This window comes from Gobio gobio (genome assembly GCF_949357685.1).
Source record: "Gobio gobio genome assembly, chromosome: 2".
NCBI classification, from domain to species: domain Eukaryota; kingdom Metazoa; phylum Chordata; class Actinopteri; order Cypriniformes; family Gobionidae; genus Gobio; species Gobio gobio.
This window is the reverse complement of record NC_137098.1, coordinates 8,316,365-8,340,412: the sequence shown is the minus strand read 5'-3', so window position 1 is coordinate 8,340,412 and position 24,048 is coordinate 8,316,365. Positions and strand designations below refer to the sequence as shown.

General features: G+C 36.2%; 1 protein-coding gene across 1 annotated transcript in view; it reads left to right on the top strand.

Moving 5' to 3' along the window:
• Positions 1 to 4,541: 4,541 nt before the first annotated feature.
• The window catches only part of galnt18b (UDP-N-acetyl-alpha-D-galactosamine:polypeptide N-acetylgalactosaminyltransferase 18b), a 177,469-nt gene continuing 157,962 nt past the window's right edge, over positions 4,542 to 24,048 (top strand). Inside the window, exon 1 of the mRNA XM_079802002.1 lies at positions 4,542 to 5,000. Within this exon, the coding sequence (XP_079658128.1) occupies positions 4,763 to 5,000 (238 nt within the window). The 5' untranslated portion in view covers positions 4,542 to 4,762. The remainder of the gene's footprint in view (positions 5,001 to 24,048) is intronic.

Here is a 24,048-nt window from a genome sequence, read left to right as displayed (position 1 = left end):
TCCAAATTTTCGTCAACAACCTTTTTTCACTGACGAAAACGAGACGATAATAAATGAAAAACTAGTGTTGGATGACAAAAACTATGACGGAACATTTTCGTCAACAAATAAAAATGAGACGAAAATGTTAGGGAGGGACGATTAGGGAAGAGATCCAGTCAGAACTGATGTCCTGTGTAACAGATGCGGACATTTGATTTGAACGTGCCATAAAAAAAAAAAAAAAACTTCATTACTTGAAATTAAATAAATGTTAACTGAAATAAAAAAATAAATAAACTTATTTGAAGCTTTAGCTTAACATGATATGGCCTACTAACTAAAACAGAAATACAAAGTTATAAAAACTATATAGATGTTTTTAAAAAACAAACAAAAAAGTCAATTGAGCTCTATTTCGTGTATTTTTAATGTCAAAAACAAAATGATGCAATTTAACTAAACTCAATCTACAGTATAGTCGACTAAAATCTTATTATATTTAGTCGACTAAAACTAGACTAAAACTAAAAACAATTATGGGGCCGGTTGCATAAACCATTAAGACTAGTCTTACAAGTTAGACATACATTTTTTTCTTTATGACTGTTCATAACTTTTTAAAATAAGTTACATAAAAACATAAACTGGCCTAATTTGATACGAAAAGTAAGACTGAATGCCACTTGCCTAACTGCTAGTGGGTCATACTAGATCTTATGACACTGTCTTAACATAATGTCTTAGTTTATGCAACTGGCCCCAGGTGACTTAAATATGACTAAAACTAAATGGCATTTTTTTCAAAAGACTACGACTAAAATTAAATAAAAATTTGCTGTCAAAATTAACACTGGTCAGTGGTTCACTTCCACGATTTAGTACGATTGCGTTCACATCAGCAGCGAACCGTACCGGAGTTCACATGAACCGTACCCCAGACCACCCTTTTTAAGCGGACTCGGGTACGGTTTGCAGGTATGCGCCCGAGTTCGGAAGACAGCGTTCACATCATCCAAACGAACTGAACTCTGACGTCAATCGAACCCGGGTGCGCACCAAAAGTTCTAGTGTGAAAGCACCCTTAATGAAAAGCATGAAGACTGCTGTTGTTACAGCCTAAAACATGGACACTTGCAATTTTGTTGACCAACAGCATTTCTTGTTTATTCAAATTTTTGAATTTATTGTAGTAATCAAATTATTATGTCATCCTCAGTGTTGTTTCGTTCCTGAAAAAAATAGAATGAACCAATGAGGAGTGAAGGATTCAGTGACTCATGATACACTTATCGCCACATGCTGGACTGATGATGTAACCTGCAGAGAGAGAGTCACAATCCCAGACACTTATGCACTGAAGTTACAATGCCATGTAGTTTAAATCTGAAGCAGCAGAATAAATGATCAAGGACAAGCACAGAACACAGAAGCACAGTTACCATTAACGACGATGAACAGACTAAAGAAGACTAAAAAAACCAAGGGCGTTTGGTAACACTTTATTTGACAGTGTCCTTGTTACACGTTACATGTAGTTACTGTAGTACACACAGAGTACACAAAGGACATATTTGTACCTGTTTTACTCCTAAAAGGTGCATATTAGTACCTTAGAGTACAAATACGCACCTTAAGGTCCTAATATGATACAAATGTGTCCTTTTAAGGGTACTGCCCGGGCGACAAGCTGTTGTACCCCTAAAGGTACAATTTTGACACCCTATTTCTCTGTGTGTAATGACTATAAATGATGCTTAATTAACCAGCCCACAAATCAAACTCATTCCTAACCCTATAGTAAGTACATGTAGTTAATTAATATTACTCAGTACTTAAATATATAATTACACTGTAACACAAACACCTTAAAATAAAGTGTACCACTGTTTGCTACAGTGTAATTATATATTTAAGTACTGAGTAATATTAATTAACTACATGTACCTACCATAGGGTTAGGGTAGGATTGGTTTAGGGTTAGTTGCATGTTATTATGCATAATTTTCTGTTATTACTAAGTACATGTAAAATATGTAACAAGGACACTAAGTGTTACCAAATAAAGCGTAACCTAAAAATGACTTTAATAACCATTGATTTAAATGAAAATATGTATGGACAAGTGGGGTGATACAAATAGTGACAAGTGATGCTGGACCAAATGCCCTTCTGGAAGGCCTGCTGTATTTGCATTTATGTAAACCTCACTTAGATGAACTTCAGTATGTTCAACACCTGAAAATTACTTAAATTCTTTATTATGGAAGTCATTATTTGCACACCTAAAGGGTTAGTTCCTCCAAAAATAAAAATAATGTAATTTATTACTCACCCTCATGCCGTTCCACACATCTCCGTTCATCTTCGGAACAAAAATGAAGATATTTTTGTTGAAATCCGGTGGCTCAGTGAGGCCTGTATAGGCAGCAATGAAATTTACACTCTCAAGATCCATTAATGTACTAAAAACATATTTAAATCAGTTCATGTGAGTACAGTGGTTCAATATAAATATTATAAAGCAACAAGTCTTTCCACTTCTGTAATGGGGAGGGTGATGATAAACACAGTGATTTCCTTGTTCACTTCCCTGTCCCTACACTCCAAAAATGGCACAAAAAATGGTTCTTGGCTTGTTATCATATGGGAACCTTTTTAGGTTCTATACCAATTTTGGTGCTTCAGTGGTTATTCAGCACCGTATATAGCATCGCTAACTAAGGTGCTATTTAGCACTGCTACCATACACAGAACATGTTAAGATTTGGTGCTATAGAGCACCAAAAGTGGTTCCTCTATGATTAAGACGAAGAACCATTTTTGGTGCCATATAGAACCTTTTTTTTTTTTGAGTGTATTTGTATCCTTTCAAATGTAAAAAAGGATTGAGAAAATTAAAAAAGTGTGCTCCTTTATTTTACTTGCTCATATATATATATATATATATATATATATATATATATATATATATATATATATATATATATATATATATATATATATATATATATATATATATATATATATATATATATATATATATATATATATATATATATATATATAATCATTTACAAAAATGTACATTATGAGACATGTATTACATTATAAACTCACAAAAAATATTGTCATAATTGTAATGACTTTTAAAACATAAAAATATTACTCCTTTACAATACATTTTAAAAAATCTAAATCCAGTCTTAAACTACTGGCGAAAGGGAAGATATTTAAATATTCATGCAAATATTATTATAATTTTTTATTAAACATAAAGCATTAGTATTCCTTTACAGTACATTCAAAAAATTCTAAATCAAGTCTTAACCTGCAAAATCCACCAGATCACCTACTATTACTACTAGCTAGTAGCCAATTTTATTTTTTTATTTATTTATCTATTTATTTATTCTTTCTTTCTTTATTTTTTACATAAGAAACCAAACACTTTTAGCAGGGGTGTGTAGACGTTTTATAACCACTTTATAATTGTAAGTTGTACTGTATTTGTACTGTATATTTCAACATGCCCTCTGATGTACATTCATGCTTGAAGAAATGTTTGCTTAACTTGCGCTCCGTGCTGCCGTTGGTTGAAGCAGATAATGTCATCTAACTCTCTCTTTCACACACACAAACACACGTTTGTTTGTTTGTTTTTTAAAACATTTGTACACCATTGATTTATAGTGTTGGTATTTAACACTGTTTGTCATTTAGTACGCATATGTATAAGAAGTAGAAATAATAATATGAATAGGCTATATATATATATATATTTGTCATGACTGTTTGTGTTTGGACTTTCTGTTTGTATACTGATTAGTTCATGTGCTCCTTCAGTTTCCCGCCACTCATTTGTTACCATGGTTACTTTCATTATTAGTCCATTCTGTTCAGCTGTGTTTGCTCTTTGTGTTCCTCTTTCTTGTCCGTTCACAGTCTTTGTAAGTGTGTGTTGCTGCCTGATTGTCTGTGTGCTGGGACTACCATTAAACCTGTTTGGATGTGTTATCTTTGTCTGCTTCTGCCTTTCTGCAACCACTGTGATTTGTGTGTATAGTGACTTGAATGACAGCTTATATTAAGTGTCTTTAACAACTACTTGCAATTTTTTAGGCACAATGTAGCCACTTGTTCATATTTTTTTCTCATATTGAGGTGGGATACAGGTTGGGAGAGGTTTGTTGGCATGTTTAAGGGTGGGGGGAACTTGGGAAGGGTCAACAGCCTAATAGAAATACATTAACTACAGCTATAATTGCATGCAGGCATTTTTTTAATGTAATGTAAAAACACGCATGTTCCTGCACATTAAGTGAATTGTGTGAAATTGTTAATGTTAGTAGTAGCATAGTAAATATAAAATGGAACCATACAGCCTACTGTAGGCTATATATATTTTTTATGAAACACTGGGAGTTTCTGTCTTCATAAAGCACCTCCTTACTGTTAGTGGATCATTGTGCAATTGGTCCCATAGATTACAGCTCATCTCATTGGTCAACAGGCTCAGGATCAAATCACACACGCACTCGCGCACCTTCGCTCTCCTTTCTATACCGCTGCAGATGGAGCACGCGGCGAGTCGTGTTGGAACAAGACGATAGTTGCACATTTCAAGTCGTCGGAATCTGTGGCAGAATGAAGCGCGGACTGTAGTGTTTGCGTCAGGCGCGAGGACCGAACCAGCGCGTGATTCTCCACCGGAGCGCACACAGAGTTGAGGACAGGCGCACTTGTCCGCTGTGTCTCGGACTCTATATGGAGGGATGTCGGAATGGCTTGCACCAGGAGAACCAAAACTTTGGTGTCTACATGTGTGATACTAAGTGGCATGACCAACATAGTGTGTCTTCTGTACGTCGGATGGGTAACTAATTACATCGCTAATGTGTACATCAAAGTGCCGAAGCCTGTCCCAGTGAAAAAGTTGGAAGGCGACAGGAAAGGAGAAACTCTGCGGATTATAGAGCGGCTGGATCGACTGGAGAATGTAGTTAATCAGCACATACAAGGTAAGACATAATAATCGTGCATTCAAACGTGACGTCTAAAAATGTTCACTCCAACTATGAGAAGCTGACGACCAGCAAAAAATATGCTCGATAAATAAGTTAAATGACACTTTCCACGGATAGAGCACCTTAAATGTTTTTATTTTTATTTTTCTAAGCAAATGGTGATCGGAAGGGGTGTTTAGAAAAACATGAATAAACTAGATCAAATGTAGAAAATACTTATAATACAGATTTACGTATGCAACCTGTCTCAGGGGCTAGCTAGTTTTGAACTAAATATCATACTAAATAAATAAAATAATACAAGAGCTTCTTCTTCTTCTTCTTCTTCTTCTTCTTCTTCTTCTTCTTCTTCTTCTTCTTCTTCTTCTTCTTCTTCTTCTTCTTCTTCTTCTTCTTCACAATAGCCAGGGTGAATTGTTGAGCTCGATTAATGCAGTCAACACTACAGTTTATGTGAAAACTGAGAAAATGTTATGACCTTGTTTATTTGTTTTTCGCCCAAGCTATAGAACTGGCATTATTAATAATCAAAAACTGGCCAAAATGCTCATAGACAAATCATTATTTTCACACTGTATCCCATTTTATCTCCCTTTTGTGAATTCTTTTCCTTGAAAATATAATACAGCTGAGGACCAAAAATTCAGAAAAAAAGGATATTATGTAGGCTAACTAATGATAGATTTCTTTGGTAATGCTGTATTAGCAGGCACTTTCACTACAAAAAAGAAATTCTATACAATGTACAAATATACGTATATGAGAAGTTTGTAAACATATACACTAGTGATAGTTTGTTTTGTTGTTGAACCTGTAACTATAGTAACTTCAGTATTTTGGTAGACACCGTGGTTACCACATGTTCGTCTGTACTGTGGACAGACATGACCTGGAGAAAGGGTTGCTCTGAAATTGCAGTTCATTGTGGAGAGTATCTTCCTCTCAGGTGATAAACAGAAGAATCTGTAGAATCATGACCTGAATACCAATTGAACATTTGTCCTGTCCTGTTCGAATCAGGTTGATTGCACCTCGCCTCATTGTTAATGGCACTTTTATGCAGGTGTGACCTCCACTTGTGATCTGGCAGCTTCACAAAGACCACCGATGATTGCGAACTCCTCTCCTTCTCTCTTCAGAGACTCTTGTTTAATGAACTTGGCACTGGCTGAACATTAATTATGAAAAGTCACTGATTGCTTCTGTCTGTACAGGTAGTTTAGATCTTGCAGCATTTCTCTGCACACACAATTTCTGTTTTTTATTCATCATCATCAATGCGTTTTGTTTATTTGTTACACTCTTACAAATTAAAGTTCTTAATTAGCATTTATGGTTCAGCGAAGAATAAATAAGCTCAACAGAACCTATCCATTGCACTTTATACTTTCGGTTTTCATTTTTGACCAAGTAACTGTAACTTGCTCTGCCCTGATTGTTGGTGTGTTGTCAGTGTCCTCTTTGCTCCGTGATGTATTTTCTCTACGTGAGAACATGTGTGTGTGGTGTGAGAGCGCCATATTGTCGGACATAGCAACAGTACAGTCAATTTTGGCTTCGGTATGGCACCACAATCTAATATCGAAGTACTGATATTAAATCGATACCATACAGGGTCTGAATTTTGGCGCGGATATTGCAAATAATTTTACTCAGTCTCGCAAGTTTGGGGTTTATGAAGCGGGAGATTACCACAAATGTTTATTATTAAATGAATCAACAAAGATGATCACATCAAATCAGTCATTTGAAAACTTTCTTGTGAGAAGTAATTTCAGCATTCCTCCCTTCCCTAGCTCTCATGAGCAAATTGAATTCTGGCTTCAAAAGACATCGCACCTGCACTATAAAAGCAATCTCCGCGCGCTCCGGAATTCAGCACTTTCGCTGTCGTTTCGGGACAGCTGACGGAAATCACTTGCCCACGTCTTTTTAAACCTTGCCAATTTGAACATGCAAGCGATTTTATAGCATTTCGTAATGCATGTGATGGGAGCTCTTTGAGAGAGAGCTTTCTTTGCGCTCATACCAACAACAAACACACAAGCCTAAAGAGCTTGCGCAGTCCAAATTAAGTTGTTTTTCCTTAGTCAAATACACACAAAATTGTCAAAAATGTCCATCTTTAGTGAGTAGTCACATAAACACATTCGGTTATGTCTTACGCGAATGTAAATAGTGCAATTTAGCCTATGCATGCAAATATTATGAAATCTAAACGTCACTGGTTGAAACGAATGCTGGAGATTGTTATATTTAAACGATACGATCTATGCATGTGCGTTGATCAGTGGTAAAGAAAATAAATGTCTAAATTAGATCGTTTGATTTATGCACTCACCTGTTGATCTCTTAATGTTTTGTACAGGTCAGGATGGGCTAGTGACAGATGCTAGGCAAGGTTTGATGGTTCTTAATCAGTTTTATAAGCAAAGTTCCAAATTTCAGGTCTACTCCTCTCTTTATTAATTCGTTTTTGGGCGTGTTGAGTGAGATTCAACTGCTGTATTTATTTTGTTCTATGTTGCCACATTTGCCGGTTTCACGTCAGTTTGGGTAGCGCACTGCCACCTAGCGGTGAGCTTCGGAACAGCAGCATTTACCGAAATGAGAAAAATCATGATACTGGTATTTTCCCAGTACCGATTTACCGCACATCCCTAGTCTGTTGACATGGGCTCAATCAGAAATAATATGTTGAGTCAATGTAAAAATGTAATTTACCAAACTGTGACATTGGTCCAATTAAATATTTTAAATTGTGGTAACTTATTTATTTATCACTGTCCCAAAAGACAAAAATGATTAAAAATATAAATATATTATGCAACATACAGAACACAGACAACAGGGTTGATATTTTATCACATTACTTTATTAACAAGACACAGGATATTTGGTAAAAAAAAAACAACAACCTTATTTTAAATAAGGAAAAGCTCTGAATACATTCAAGAAGTCTTCTGCATAACAGGATGTCTTGAGGTAGTGAAGAAAAAGTGTCACTGCTTAGGCTAAAAACCTGCAAATAAAAATAAAACATTAATGACAAAGTTCCCCTGCATCACATCTGGCAAGTGACAGAACAGAAGTTGCTTAATTATATTATGAGGATGAGACGAATGAATAAGACAATCATGATTATTATGTGGTAACTGGGAACACAATCATGAAACCAATGAATGCATGAACTCGTGATTCTATGAAATGTCTTTTAAACTTCATACCGGGTCATAAAGCAAAACTCTGGAGAATAATTTCAGTGCTCAATACTCACCAACGTCTTGTGACGATGAATATCTCTATTCTCTCGGGAATGTTTGTTTCGGTCTTCAGCACCGGCTGGTTTGGCTCTGCTTGCTCTCCCGCACATCCGCATTTGAAATCTCCATACCAGTGGTTTGCCTCAGGAGAATTTTGCGCATGCGTATACAGTTTTCCGGGCGTAGGACTTGTTAATCCAACATGGATTTTTCACTTTGACTCCATAGATTGACTGAGTACAATTAAATATGTTCGGTGAATATACATTTTTAATTTTGAGTGAAGACCTTAAGCTATGATTAGTACGATACATCTTTTTGCATTGACTTGGTCGGCATTACTGGGAACGCCCACAAAAATGTAACATCAGCCATATGCCCTGGGGCAAAACAAGCCATTAGAATGAATGCACGTAGACCTTGTTAGACGCTTTATCTTTACTCTTTGTAATGATTACGATTTATTTTTGTTTGGTGCAGTCCTGAAAAGTTGTCATGTGGCGTTCTGCAAGTTTTAGAGTAAAGATAAAGCGTTTAACAAGGTCTACATGCATTCATTCTACTGGCTTGTTTTCACCCACGACATATGGCGAATATTATGTTTTTGTGGGCGTTCCCAGTAATGCCGTCTATGGGGATAATTGGAAGTCATTTTTTATTGGGCCAATATGTAATTATCAATTTCCCCAATTTTTCCAAATGTATTTTTTTTTTTTTACAGTGTGGACATGATTTTAAAAGGTTAAATGGTTAGAAGGAAAAGGTTAACTCGTACTGTTGGCGTTCAAAAATGAGCACATTGGAAATTAATGGGAGATGAATTTCATCTAAAAATGTGTGGTACTGCGCCTAAACAAAATCTTATTAAAACATTTTTTTTTTTAAATATCAACCTCAAATTGGAAACAACTTGTTTAGACTTATGGCTTTGATTTTCTCACAGTTTTCAAGTTAACTTAAAAAAAAACTAAAAGAAAACAGACCAAATTGAAGTCTGTGCTCCAAAGCATTTTAGTTGGGAATTTCATTTTCAGGTCCATGCTCAAAAATATGAATAAATGGATTATAACTTCTGCATAAATATAATTTTGTACCAAATAAAAAATATTATCAAACTAAAATATAGTACAATCATTTCATTGAAATAATAATTATAATAAAAAAATCTGTAATTTTTTTTTTACTAATATGCGAGCAGGGTTAAATAATCTTCACACTAAGAAAAAAAAAAGTTTTCACAGAAAGGTTCTTTGGGGAACCCAACCCTTTATTTTTAAGAGCGTAGGATACTTCAATTACATGTTTAAGATCGAAATTTGGTTGTTTGTGAATATATTGCTGGATCTTAAATTCATGCAAAAGCAGATGGTGGATTTTTCCTCTCGCAATAAGTGCAGCCTAACCCACCTTCCCCGTAAAGCATCCGTCAAATAAACAATACAGCGTTTGTTGTTTCTCACTGTTGCGCAAGCTTTATCCCGGATTCGTTTTCAGCTACTTCGGAAAGCACTAATTTGTTGCAGATTTGAGAGAACACAAGCAATTTGCTGTTCTGTTTCTGGTTTATTAGTCTACAACATGCACAGCATGATTTGTCTGCTTCACTGAATATCTTAGGAATAGAAATCTTGTGTTGTTCAAGAAAGTCTGTAATATAATTTTATTAATGGCCTTCTTTTGTGCTTTGTTACTTCATTGTTAGAGAGATGATTCAGTCGTAGTTGCTGACTGTTGATATGGGTTACAGACAGTAGCCAGTGTAGCGCTCAAACTGAATCAAGGGTGCAAACAAACCTCGCTGAGCTGAGAGGCAGCTACAGACGATTACTTGAGCAAACATTCCCGAGCTACAGCCGCAGACACAGACACGTTGTGCTGTTTGGCAACGGCTGTGGGCTAAAGGAATGGGCTTGGGGAGAGTATTAGGGAGAATTTTTTTGGTTTTTTGGTTTCAACACTTGTTTTTTTTTTATTGCATGGCATGGATTGTTGCGGTGTACCTGAGATACCTTGATCTTTGCAGTTTAGCAATGTAAATATCCATGCACATCATTATTTTTTTATTTATTCATGCACCCTCATAATCTTTCATCAAAATAACTTCCCCTCCCTCTTGCAAAGACATCTCTGCCCTAATTATGTGTTTACTGGCACGAGGGCGGGTTAACACCTGTCACTCACATGAGATCCACCAATAGCAAACCATAACCATCCACCAATCCATTGAATGCTTTCCCCCAGGGCATCCAAGGTATAGGTGACTTTGTTTCTTCAGTAGAACACAAATGAAGATTTTTCACTCCAACCGCTGCAGTCTGTCAGTCGTATAGTGCATGTGAATGGTAACAAAATCTATGAGAGTAAAAAAAAAAAACATGCACAGACAAATCCAAATTAAACCCTGTGGCTCGCGACGACACGTTGATGTCTTAAGACATGAAACGATCGGTTTGTGTGAGAAACAGAGCATAATTTTTTACCTCTAATACACCACTATGTCCAACAGCCTTGAGCACGAGGTCTGTACACGATCTGGCTTGCGTAAACTACGTTAGATCGTGTACAGACGTGAGAAGTGAGCGCGCTCAAGGCTGTTGGACATACAAAATGATATCAATACTGTTTGGTTTCTCGCACAAACCGATCGTTTCGTGTCTTAAGACATCAATGTGTCGTCACGAGCCGTAGGGTTTAATTTGGATTTGTCTGTGCAGGTTTTTTTTTACTCCAATAGATTTTGCTACCATTCACATGCATTATACAACTGACAGACTGCAGCGGTTGGAGTGAAAAATCATAATTTGTGTTCTACTGAAGAAACATAGTCACCTATATCTTGGATGCCCTGGGGCAGGGGTAGGCAAGTTTGGTCCTAGAGAGCCGCTGTCCTGCAGAGTTTAGCTCCAACCTTACTAAGCCACCATAGTATAAAACTCATGGCTCCCAGCATGCATTGCAGCATTAAGTATGTCACCACTGTTGAGATTCATATGCTGAATCTTGATATCTGTGTGCGTCTAAACTTTTTTCACCCTAGAATGTTTTTAAAAATCAAAATTCAGAATGTCTGATCTGTGGCAAGTAAGTATTGTTTATGAATATTGAATATTATTAACATTTTTAGTCAAACATTTTTCTTCATGATATTTTTTGTTTATGGCTTCTTTTGATTTGAACAGATTATGTGTTTTGTTAACACTGTAACAAAAACCACAAACTCACATAAAATGCCACTAATGTTAAACTAAATGAAACACAGATCACCATAATAGTGACCAAATATTTTCAATAAAACATCAAAACCTCTGTTAATTCTCAATAAGAGCTTCTATAGATGTCTTTCAGGGTTGGAGCCGAACTCTGCAGGACAGCGGCATGGTTGTAGATGTTGTAGAAAGAACAAAAATGTCAAAGTGTCGTCAAGTTATGCTTATCACAGATCTTATTTCACCCAAAGGCTCTGTTTACTCCTGGTATCAAGATGCGTTTTGGTCGATCGGATCTCAAGTAGACGAGGGAGACACATTCCCGTCCACACCTGGGGCCCGTTCTTCGTACCTCGCTTAATACATCTAAGATGATTTGACAGATCCCAGATCTTTTAATTGTGATAACTGATCTCTGGCTAATTTGGTTCTTCAAACGAATTTGCGGATTGGAATAAAATATCTGGATTAAATGATCTAAGATTACTGAGCGTTCTTTTTTCCCTGAAGAGGGCAGATGCATCGATACTCGAAACCACGATCAGCAATGCAGCGATTGGCTGGCGTCAAGACAGCAACGTAATGACATCATATAATTAAAAAGCCACCTGGAGGAAAAAAAAAAAAAAAAAAAAAAAAACACTTGACAAATTACACAAAAAACCCCCACGAATTTCTGAACCTTTATAAGGAAACAGCCAAACGACCAAACCAACATAAAAGTTATAATAGATAAATGATAAATGTTTTTTTTGTTTTGTTTTTTTTACATGATTACCAATTATTTATATTCACGATTTTATACAGTATTTGTACACCCTTTACATTTTTATTTCAATGTTGTAATTTAATTTTTAATTCGATTTGAAGCAGATTTGTAACGTGACAGTATTCAAGTTTCTTATGGGTCAAGATCAAATTATCCTCTCTTGCGCTGCATCAAGCCACTCCCATAATATCCGTGATCACTTAATGCAAGACCAGCCGAACGCTGAGTGTGTGTTAGAAATCAGGAATGGTGAGAGAACATTGTGCTTGGTAAGTTTTTTTTCAAACCAAACTTAGGTCTCCAGCCAACAAAGTTTAAATCCCGCCTGGCTAGCGCGCTTCCCATAATGTTCACGCATTAGGTCAGTAGGTGGAGAGAAGACATTCTTTTGTGGCTGCTCGAATGCATTTGACCACATGAGCGTTTACACTACCAAAGCAATCCAGTCCAGTGCATTTTTGACTACCCGTCGAAAGTAGACAAGATCAAAATGTTTTAGACTCCATTTACACATTTACGGTCGTTCACTTGTGATCAGATCGACCAAAACGTATCTTAATACCAGATGTAAACAGTGCCATAAACTGAAAAACCCCATTATAAAAGACCATAGGAAAATCTCGAGGGAACCACTGGCGTATTAATATTCAGAGTTTTGACGTCATCCCTGCAGCACTCTATTCCCCATGGACAAAATCAATTCCTGCCCTGCATGTATTTTTTGTTCGAAAAGCTGTTTCACTCAGATTTTCTCTCAGATATACGTGATATAGGGAAGAAAAGACTCAAGAAGATCGCAACTTCACAACTTTTTTTCATGCCGACTTTCAATGTTGAAATCCTCACTCGTTCAATAGTTTTACCCTACGTAAACAAATCATTTACACTTATGTTTTACCAGACATTTCATCAGTTTTTTCATCCTGCATTTCCTGGGAATCAAACCTTTATATGACCTTGCTGTTGCTAGCACATTGCTCTACTATTTGAGCTACTTTAACAAAGCTACTTAAATCACTTACTGATGTGTTCTATGTAAAGTCATATCCACTTTTACAACTTCTTTGCTATGACAACAGAACACCTAAACCTCTAAAAAGACTACAAATGTCAAGAACAACTTTACAGTTCAAACAATGCACACACTTTCACAAAAGAATAAAAGGGGTCATTAAAAGAGGAAAAAAAAATTATCTTTTGACGTATAACAGGTCTTTGTACCATTAGAACATCCTGCAAGTTTCATAGCTTAAATGTCCTCCTTGTTATGAACAAAGCTTTTCAACCTACATTCTGACCCTCTGTCTGAAATGATCCGTTTTTAAGGGGCGGATCCTTTAAAGGTCCCATGGCATGAAAATTGTCATTTTATGAGTTTTTTTTAACATTTAATATGAGTTCCCCTAGCCTGTATATGGTCCCCAACTGGCTAGAAATTTTGATAGGTGTAAACCGAGTTCTGGGTGTTCTGCTCTGCCTTTGAGAAAATGAAAGCTCAGACGAGCTGTTCTGGAATCTTCCGTGTGTGTCGTCATACGGGGAAACGTTACCTCCCCTTCCTCTGCTTTGCCCGCCCAGAGAATTAGGAGAAAATGGATTCCGTTTTGCAAAGTCAGCACAGGCTTTTACGATATGGATTCGACAGCTCCACCACAAACAGAGAGTAACCGTGTTCATTAATGCCTGATATGTGATCAGTGAAACCACGCCCCCCTCCGCCACATAATCTAACACTCATTTCAAATGCAAAGATGTCAGCCAATCACAACAGGGGGCATTTTCAGTGAAGTATCACAGCAGACATGCCCCTTCAAACAGAGCATTCAAGCCAGAGGGCTAATATCAGAATAGAAAAATGCCTTTTATTTCATTAAATTATGACATTTTATGATGTAAAAATCTAACTAACAATATAAGTACACCTCAGGAAACATTATAAATTAATAAACAAAATCCACACCATGGGACCTTTAAGGCTTGACATGATGGGCTAACATTGCATAGGAAACTGTATTAAAGCCCACTCTCTATTGCATGTGAGTAAGTGTTTTGACATTTGCATATAAAACATTTGCATATAAAACTGTCATTTACTGACAAAGCATTATGAAATCATTTTCTTACGGTTTGGGATGCAGCTGCTGTCAGATCCAATACAGCTGACTGCTTCATCTGTTAAAAAAAGTTTCGTCCATTTGTCCTGTTGTCAGACTCAAGTGTGTGAAATATTTCAGAAACTGTATGCAGTAATGGGTTTGCTTTTGATGTGACGCTCACATCCAGTGTAGGCAGATATCAGCTGTTAAAGGAACCCGCCGACTTTTTGGGACTTTAGCTTATTAATAAGCTAAAATATATAAGCGTATATTAATAAGCGTAATTAATAAAAATTTTGCAAACAAACATTGCAAAAATAGCAAACATTGGAGTTTTTAATACTTTTATACTGTAATAATTTCTCAGTTCCAAATTAATGTAGAAACAACTTAAAGACTGTACATTTTAAATATTTGTTGTGATGGCATCTTTTTATGAATGAAGGCCAGTATCACTGATACTAATACTACAGATGCCTCTATGAAAAAGATTTTTTTTAAACATTAATGATAGACATTCAACACTACTTGGAAGCTATCAAGTTCAACATTTATTAGGCTTTAAAAATAACAACTTTTAATTTAAGTGAACTTGACATAAATCTTCACATAAACCCATTATAATAAATGTCATATTTACCCGTGACCTTCCTACCTGCTAGACATATACAGCAATTGAATAAAGTTATCAAACACCTTTTTAACTGCATAAATTATAAATTAAAAATAGATGAATCATCATTAAAGCTACAATTTTCTGTTACCTTTGTTCTTTGATTAACTTTAATGACAGACATCAGTCACTGGTTTATTAGGCTGCTGTCACTTTAAGATCTGCCCCTTGCCGAACATGACTGTCACATGCATAAATATATTTGTTTGTTATTTTTTTTATTAACATTATAAGGGAACCTCAAGGAACATATACATATAAAAAAAAAAACATGTCATCACCCCTTTAATTTAAGTGAAATTAATATTATACGCCTCATTGACTTCCATTGTAAGTGTTTCATTGATTGATTATACATTGATTATACTCATTGCTGTTGATTGAGCTTAACTTGACCAGAATATCAATTTATCTGCATTCATCTTCCAAAGGCCAGAGTGACTTTAGTCCACTTTTAAGTGCCAAATCTGTATCTTACAACTGTGGCTCTGGCCATGAGACCCACATTTTGAAGAGTGCGCGCCACCAGCACAGTATAACGGCTGACAGGACAGGAAAGTTATTTTTTCTGAGGTCAAGTTACGAAAATAATGTTAGAATAACGACACTGACATACAGCCTGTCAACTTCTGACAGAGGAGATACTGAATTAGGATAGTACGTTTTCTTTTTCAAAATAAAAAGTATTGCATTGGAAAAACATAGAATTACCTTTGCTGTTGTTTTGTCTGCACACTCAAAACGGTCTTACAACCCACTCCTGGGTCACGACCCACCCGTTGAGAAAAACTGTCTAACAATACAGTGTTGACCAAGGTTGCTCTAAACTTCATGGTCCCAGACTTTCCACAGCTTCTCTCTCTCTGTAGCATACAAGTGTTTTCCAGAATGAATGATTTATGTGGAAGAGGTACATGCCAGCTGTGGCTCTACCACCTGGTACAAACAGCCTGGAGGACGGCCTGCCTGATCTCCCTGTCATCCTCAAGTTGATGAAAATGCAGCACGCTTCAGCACAGCAGCTCTTTAGCGCTGCAGCGGATTTTCTGCTGAAAGCCAAAGAGGAAGAACAACAGAATCACTTAGTCCTTCTTTCAATTGTTTAGTTACATTGTGTAGAGGAGCGAAGTGAAGCGAACAGATTCTCAGCTCATAACATTCTGTTTATCTGCTCTCATACCATTTGCATTTAGCTTTTATGCAAAGTACTGCGCCACGTTCAAAAACAAATCAAGAAAACAGCATTTCATGGGAGCTGAAGGATAAAATTCTGCATAAGAAGAAGCAGGAATAGGATGTGCTGCTGTGGAAAAGGATTTGAACATTTTCTAGATCCCGCTATTGATTATGGCAAACACTCTTTCAAAATACAACAGAAAAGTATTCACTTTTTAACTTTTGTCATTTTTTTCTTTGATGGGAGTCGATAGGAAATTCCATAATATGACTTGTATTGTGAAAATTGGATTCGCAAGAGCAGGACATGGGTTTTATCCATCGGGAATTTATTAGATTGTGTGTCTCTAGCAGAGCTGGGTAGTAACTGATTACATGCATTCTGGATTAAGTAATCAGATTCAAAAAATTAGGTACTTATAATTAGATTATATTACATTTTAAAATACTTGTATTCATACTACAGTTACCTTTTATTGATTACATTTATTCTCGCAGTGGCAGTCGAATATTCATAATTCATTGATTTATAAAAACACATACTGCTTATATACGTTCTTCAGGTCTGCCAGGTTTAGGAAATGACACACACAGACCAGCCACAAGTCATGTGACTATCACTGACAAAACAAAACACAGCAATTGATCACTGGATTGATCACATATCTAATCAACTCCTGAATTAACACATTAATTATTATTTGAATTATCACTCAGTTTCAGAGAGTTATTTAACCATGCATTAATGTATTTGGAAGGTTTTGTCTTTCACATTAAAATGTACAAATTCACATTATTTTCATATTTACTAGCAACTTTTGAGTCAGCTGAGCTTTTAATATATTTATTTGAAGTACCCCTTGCGATTTCAATTTGCAATTTAGGTCAATGATACAATTAAGTAAATCAAAATAATAAATAATACAATGAATTTCATGGTTCTCTGATGTGGGGTAATGGTCACATGACATGCAGGCAAACAAAATATTTTTAGTAGTATTTTTATTTGTAAATGATTTATTTTTAATAAAAAATATGATTTAATTACTTAATATATATTTTTTAAACTCACGAAACCTGACGTAATATAATATTTAATGTACTTCATGTTGTTAATAATAAAGAATGGAATATATTTTCTTTCTTTTTGTATTTTTATATCAATAAAAGGAAGATTATTCTACTCAAATCAATGTGATAAACAAGTTAGCTCAAAAGTAATATAAAAGTAATCCAAAATTTGTCATGGAATTTGTAATCAGGAACTGATTACTATTTGTAAGTACCAAGTCATTTTGTAAGTATCTATCTAGCTCTGGTCTCTAGATCGCAGAATAAATAAATAATTTTTTTTTAGTATTTATATAAACATATTGTATTAGTGACTAGTGCTGTCAAACGATTAATCGTGATTAATCGCATCCAAAATAAAAGTTTGTTTACATAATATATGTGTGTACTGTGTATAATTATTATGTATAAATACACACACATGCAAGTATTGAAGAAAAATGTGTTAGATATATAAAATAAATTATATAAATATATATATACAGTATATACATGCAAATATTTCTTAAATATATACAAGTATGTGTGTGTATTTCTACATAATAATTATACACAGTACACACACATATATTATGTAAAAACAAACTTTTATTTTGGATGCGATTAATCACGAATAATCGTTTGACAGCCCTCATTAGTAATTATATTAAAGGTTCACTATGTAAAGAAATTTCAGTAAAATATCCAAAAACCACTAGGCCAGTGTTATATATTTTGTTCAGTTGAGTACTTACAATATCCCAAATGTTTCCAACTATTTGTAAATCGTGAGAAATTGCTATTTTAACCAAGGAACCTGGACGTGTGAGGGAGTCGCCTGTCAATTGCTTCATATCTGCGTTACCCTCGGTTTCCGGTTTTATTTTGCAGAAATGCTTTACTCTTACTGCAGTGTGTGACAAGTGTCATAGCAGCCGCCGAGCGAACGCACAGAGTAACGTCAAGTTGTCTTGCTCAGCTCCCACAACACTCGGTCCTGCTCTGCTTCATACTACAGTAATGTTAATAATCACATCCATGAACATGATTTGAACATGAACATGAACATGAACTTGAACATGAACGGGAATTTGAACATATCCCGATTCTTTTCCACCGGCTGTGAGGTGAAGACCACATGTCCCAAGATTCTGCGGTCAAACTTGCCGTCATCACGCTAAGCCTTTGTTTTTAATAGGCGACCTCTAGCGGACGGAAAAGTTACATAGTGCACCTTTAACCCAACACCAAGAGAAATTCCTTGCATATTTGTACTTGGCGATTGAACTTTAGTCCACTTGTTCAGCCAGTTTGTTTGCTAGATGATGAATTCCCACCATTGTTTATTCTTTATTCATTGTTTCATATTTCCGGTTCATCTGTTCTGATTTCAAGTGCACATAACGTTATGAACACAATGGATAAAATTTGTCTAGAAGTTAGTTATGGTATTAGGACTTGTCTCTTTAAAAACACCCACATCAAAGCAGTAGATAGTAAGCAAATGACCAAAAAAAAAGCTATTATTAAAGGGATAGTTCACCCAAAAATGAAGATTTTTGTCATTATTTACTCACCCATATTTTTCCAAACCTGTATGAGTTTCTTTCTTCTGTTGAACACAAAAGAAGATATTTTAAAGAATGTTGGTATCCAGACAGTTAACGGCACGCATTGACTTGCATTTCTTCCTACAATGGAAGTCAATGGGTGCCGTAATTTTTGCTTGAACTATCCCTTTAATTCAAGTCTTTCTTAGACTATGAAAAAGTTTGTCAGCTAGGTTATTTTGTTTGGTTATCAGAAACACAATTTTTAAATAGAACTTTTTTAGGAAACACATACTATTATTTTTACATTTTGCTCATAAAAAAAGCCTTGTTACAACAGAAATATAACACACGTGCGCCAGCAGAAAAGCTCTGACTTTATTAACATTTTAAATATGAATATTTATGCAGTCAGTATTATTATTGAGGTTAATGTAAAAGTGTGTTGAAAGCTACAAATGGCTGGAAAGTTTAGATGAGAAATGCTGAGGTGTATGCCCTATTTCTGAACGTTACCTAACCGCTATGTAGTCAGAAGGAATATATGCTATGGAAAATTTGGTTTGAAGGCGGCGTGATCTGTGAAGAGTCAAACGGATGACACCGTCTCCAAGGACTGCGTTTGCTTTTTCAAGAAGCTGTGATTTCTCATTTCCTCTCATCCTCCGCTCCCTATGAGTCTCCTCTAATAAGCAGCGGGTTGGGGTTAATTACCTCAACAGAAAGGCATGGAAACACAGTTGTACTTGGCACACCTCAGAAGAGACTCGAAATTTCTCTGGTTGCCCTCAACTGCCCTTTTGACTGACAGATGGCTGTGTGCGTTAGGAGCCTCGGCAGGTCTGATTTATGGCCTTGCTGGAGGGTTTATCCTGTGATAATCACAATGAGCTCTGTTAAACAAAGACACGGCAAAGCCTCTGATCCAGAAAGACAGGCTATTAATCAGTGCAACATGAATTTAGTGCTTTAACTCACTGGAAAAAACTAGTTAGGTAGTAACTAAGTTCTATGTGGTCGCGTTTAGTGTAAGTCGCTGTTCTATGATGACGTACCACAGGCTTATTTTGGTGTAATAGTGTCGCTGTTCCTCTGGTCACTGGTCACTGTGCAATGTTGGATTGGTGTACTCAGCAGGCATTGTGCCTCAACAGGCAATGTCTTTGGCCATTATGTCGTATCTAACGCTATTTGAAAATATTTATTCGACCCTGTATGGAGCCCCGCTGGATGTGGTGCCCCTGGACATAAGTCAAAATGCCCATATGTGGTCAATCTGGCCTGTATCAGCTAGCTAGAGTATTACAATGTCTGCGCCAAAAAACATTACAAATGTTCTGTTGTTGGAGGTACTACCAACGCACACACAAGTCTCCATAGAATTTTATTTTTGAAGGAAATGTGCCAAAGAATGTTGGTAAAATTTTATTTATTTGAGCAAATCATTTTTACGCATGATTGTTTCACCAACAGTACAATGCTGGATTTGCGAAAAAGTTGTTTCTGAAGGATGGGTCAATACCAATGCTTTGTGCTCTAACTTCATATCCAGTACAAGTAAGGACATGCTAGTCGATGAGTTGAATCAACAACAACTAGCGTTTCATAAATGCATCCACTAACCATTCAGAAATGTCCAGGTGCAGTCTAAAAGTTGCAAACTCTTCCCGAGTCTCTCACCTGTGTCCGAATCCGGTTCAAACATGTAAAGGCCCTTTCACACCGGACGCGTAACGAAAAAGCGAAGCGGAAAAACGAATATTTCGTGTGCGAATAGTTAGCGTCAAAACTATTCACATCAGCCGCGACACGAATTTGCGACTTCTGTGACGTTTCAGAGCTCCAACATTCAAAAACATCTGCGGCGACAGATGAGAAAACACGGACACTTCATCATTCAGTGAAGACGAGCTTTTCATTTTATTTAAAAGACAGAGAAGAAAGTTTTGGGTGCACCAAGTCTTAAGAACAGAGAGTCTGAAGGGGAGTATGCTAATCTTGTACAGGAGCTAAAACTTTATCATGGTCGGTTCCGCACTTACTTCAAATGTCCGTGGGACAATTTGTGGAGCTCGAGAGAGACAGTACTGCATTTGACGAGACAAACCACACACTTCAGGAACCATCGATCCGGAGCAGGTTTCCAGCTATGTTTCCAGTTGAGTCACAATGTAAAAATTTAAGTGCCACAGTCGTACTTGATGGAAACACATTCACTTTCCATAGTTGCGGACACAATTAGGTTAGAAAAAAATAAACAAGTTTTAACTCAAAAGGTTTTGTTATCGTTGTCTGTAGCCTACAGTGGGCATGTCTCATGAGAAATGCGATACCTGGCAAAGGTTAATGTTGATTGAATAGCTAATGACATCAACTGGACATTTCGTTACCTTTGTTTCCTTGTATGTGATTGGTTTAAGCCTTTTCTGTCGCTGCGAGTGTTAAAAAAAATCGACATCGAAACGGAAAAAATAAACCTTGGTTTTTGCCCGCTGCACATTCGCGTTCGGTGTGGAAGCACTCATTACATAAACAGCTGTAAAAAAAAAAAAAAAACTTGCGCAAATTATTCGCGCGTCAAAATCGCGTCCAGTGTGAAAAGGACCTTTAGGCTGCACTCCACAACTGGTTATTTCTGACATTTTGGTTGAGTGAGATTCGCCTGTTTTATTTTTGACAGAGTATCCGAAGCGCATGTAAAGGGGGTCGGGGAGCAGCAGCTCTTTTGCATTTAAAGGGACACACACAAAAACAGTGTGTTTTTGCTCACACCCAAATTGGGGCAAATTTGACAATATATAATAAATTATCTGGGGATTTTTTTTACTGAAACTTCAGACACATTCTGGGGACACCAGAGATTTATATTTCATCTTGTGAAAAGGGGCATAATATGTCTCCTTTAAAAATCTTTTAAATCTGATATAAAATATAAGATTATGAACTCGCATTTGCAAGAAAAGTTAGGGCTACGAGAAAAAAAAGTCTGAATTGCGAGAAGTAAACTCGCAATTGTGAGATTAAAAAGTCGCAATTATCTTTTAAAATGTTTGATTCTGTGGCAGAAACAAGTTTCCATAGTTAATTGATACTACTCTGTACTTAAATGTATAATTACAGTGTAACTTATTGTTTTTTTTTAATATTACCTTTCATGCAGTGTGTAATTTAGCCGTTTGTGAAATGTAAAATGTCTGCAAAGTTTTAAAGATCAAAGTGCACAACAAATAAAGTTATTGTCTCCTAAAAGAAAGAATCAATTCTGTTTCTGAACTGCCGAAACTAGTCGACAGTCATTCCAGTCTCACTTCCATAACAAATCTATGTAGGTTCGTAAAATATTAGCATAATGCTCGCCTTTGGATCTATTTTTTTCTGGCTGTTGGCAGTATTTTCTGATTAAGTGAGTGATAAAAAGAGATCCAAAATCACCTCAGTAAAAACCTTTAACTCTAATATGTCAATTTTGAACCTGGCTTTATCCAATGTTCTGGAAATGTATGCAAATTAATGCATATTCAATTAGATAATGCATCATTTGCATATTTAAACATAACATTTCAGAAATCAAGTAATTGAAAATAATTGTCTCAGTTTATTGTGATTAATGAACTGGGAGAATATGATTATATCTATTAGTTAAAATGTTGATTGTACCTGTAGTGTCTTGATTCAGGCCCGGAGCCAGCCTAGTGAAGGGGGGGGGGGGGGTCTTTTTTGTTCAAAAAGTGGACATTTTTTCATTTTGTATTTAATTATGAGGGTCAAATACTTAATTGTGGTGACTTTTTATGCACTAATTAGCGCTAGATTATCTTGTCTGCTGCTTTCTTAACGATTGACAATGTTGTCAAATTACTAACCAAGATCATGTACCACCTTTTTCAGTCCAAACACACACTTTCTACGCAGGATCTGCGTCATATTCTCGCGCATGCGTCGTGGAGGCACACACGGAAGATAAGAACAAGTTGGATAAAGGTGTTATTTAGATTTTTTTTTTGCGCACAAAAACTATTGTCGTCGCATCGTAAAATTATTGTAGAGTCACTGTGGTGAGATGGACTTTGTAACGACGTTTTAGTGCCTTTTATGGGTCTTGGGAGTGTAAATGTACTGAATGTCAATGGAGGCCTATCTGAAGCCTTTCTCAGCCATCAGCTTTCAACAAAAATATCTTCATTTGTGTTCCGAATATGAACGGAGGTCTTACGGGTGTCGAACGACATGAGGGTGAGTAATTAATGACAGAATTTTCATTTTTGGGTGAACTAACCCTTTAACATTTCAATCCTAAAACAGCTGCTAAATATGAAATGTTTAGTTTAGCTACTTACATCTTATCTCGCACTTTATGACCGTGTTTAACTGAAGCGTTGCGCTGGAATATGCGCTCAGCACCTTCAGTGAACATAAAGCCCGCCTACTTTGTTTTGATTGGTCATCTTAACTATTTTGACGTTGACGAGCGGTGACAGACACAGTCACAGACCGCAGGCAGCTCAGATGAGAAGATCTTGGTGCTGTGCAATATCATTGCATTAAAGTAATACTATATTATTAGGCAATTATTTCACAATATTTATCGGTCCGGATTCTAATTATTGGCCGCCATTACTTAAAAGAACACTTGTTTATTACAAAAAACGGACTTAATATCTATTAGCTGTAAACGTGTATAAACTGTGCTTGTACTTTGCATTGTTTGTTTGAAACTTAAAAGTTATGAATGATAAAAACAAAACAAAATTATAATAGCCAGTGTATATCTAATATAATAAGAAGCCCCTCTTGGCTGTAATCGGGTGTTAGAGTGACACATTAAGACTTCATGAATAGAATTTGCTGGCTTCATTTCCTCTGTCTGTGTTGGCTGACTTGAATTTTGAAGAAAAAAAATCAAACCAACCGTTTTATCCGGCTGATCTGTTACCCTTTTAAAACAGGTCATTCAGGGGTATAAGACTGGGTTTTTGTATGTGCAGCCGTAACTACAGCAGTAATACTGTTTGGTTTTGATCGTATTGTGTAAGACAAATGCTTTTAGTCTGCTTGTCTTCTTGATTCCGTTCTGTAAAGACACTAGACGCACTGTATTCCTGCTCTTCATGCCAAGTGCACACTCATGCACAATGGAAGGTTATGCTACAGTATCTCAAAAGCTTTCATGCTGAGATGATTTGAATAGGTTCGAATTAAAGCAGCACAATACCAATGCCTGCTTGTTTTGTGCCATGCATCTGGTTTTCATGGAATAAG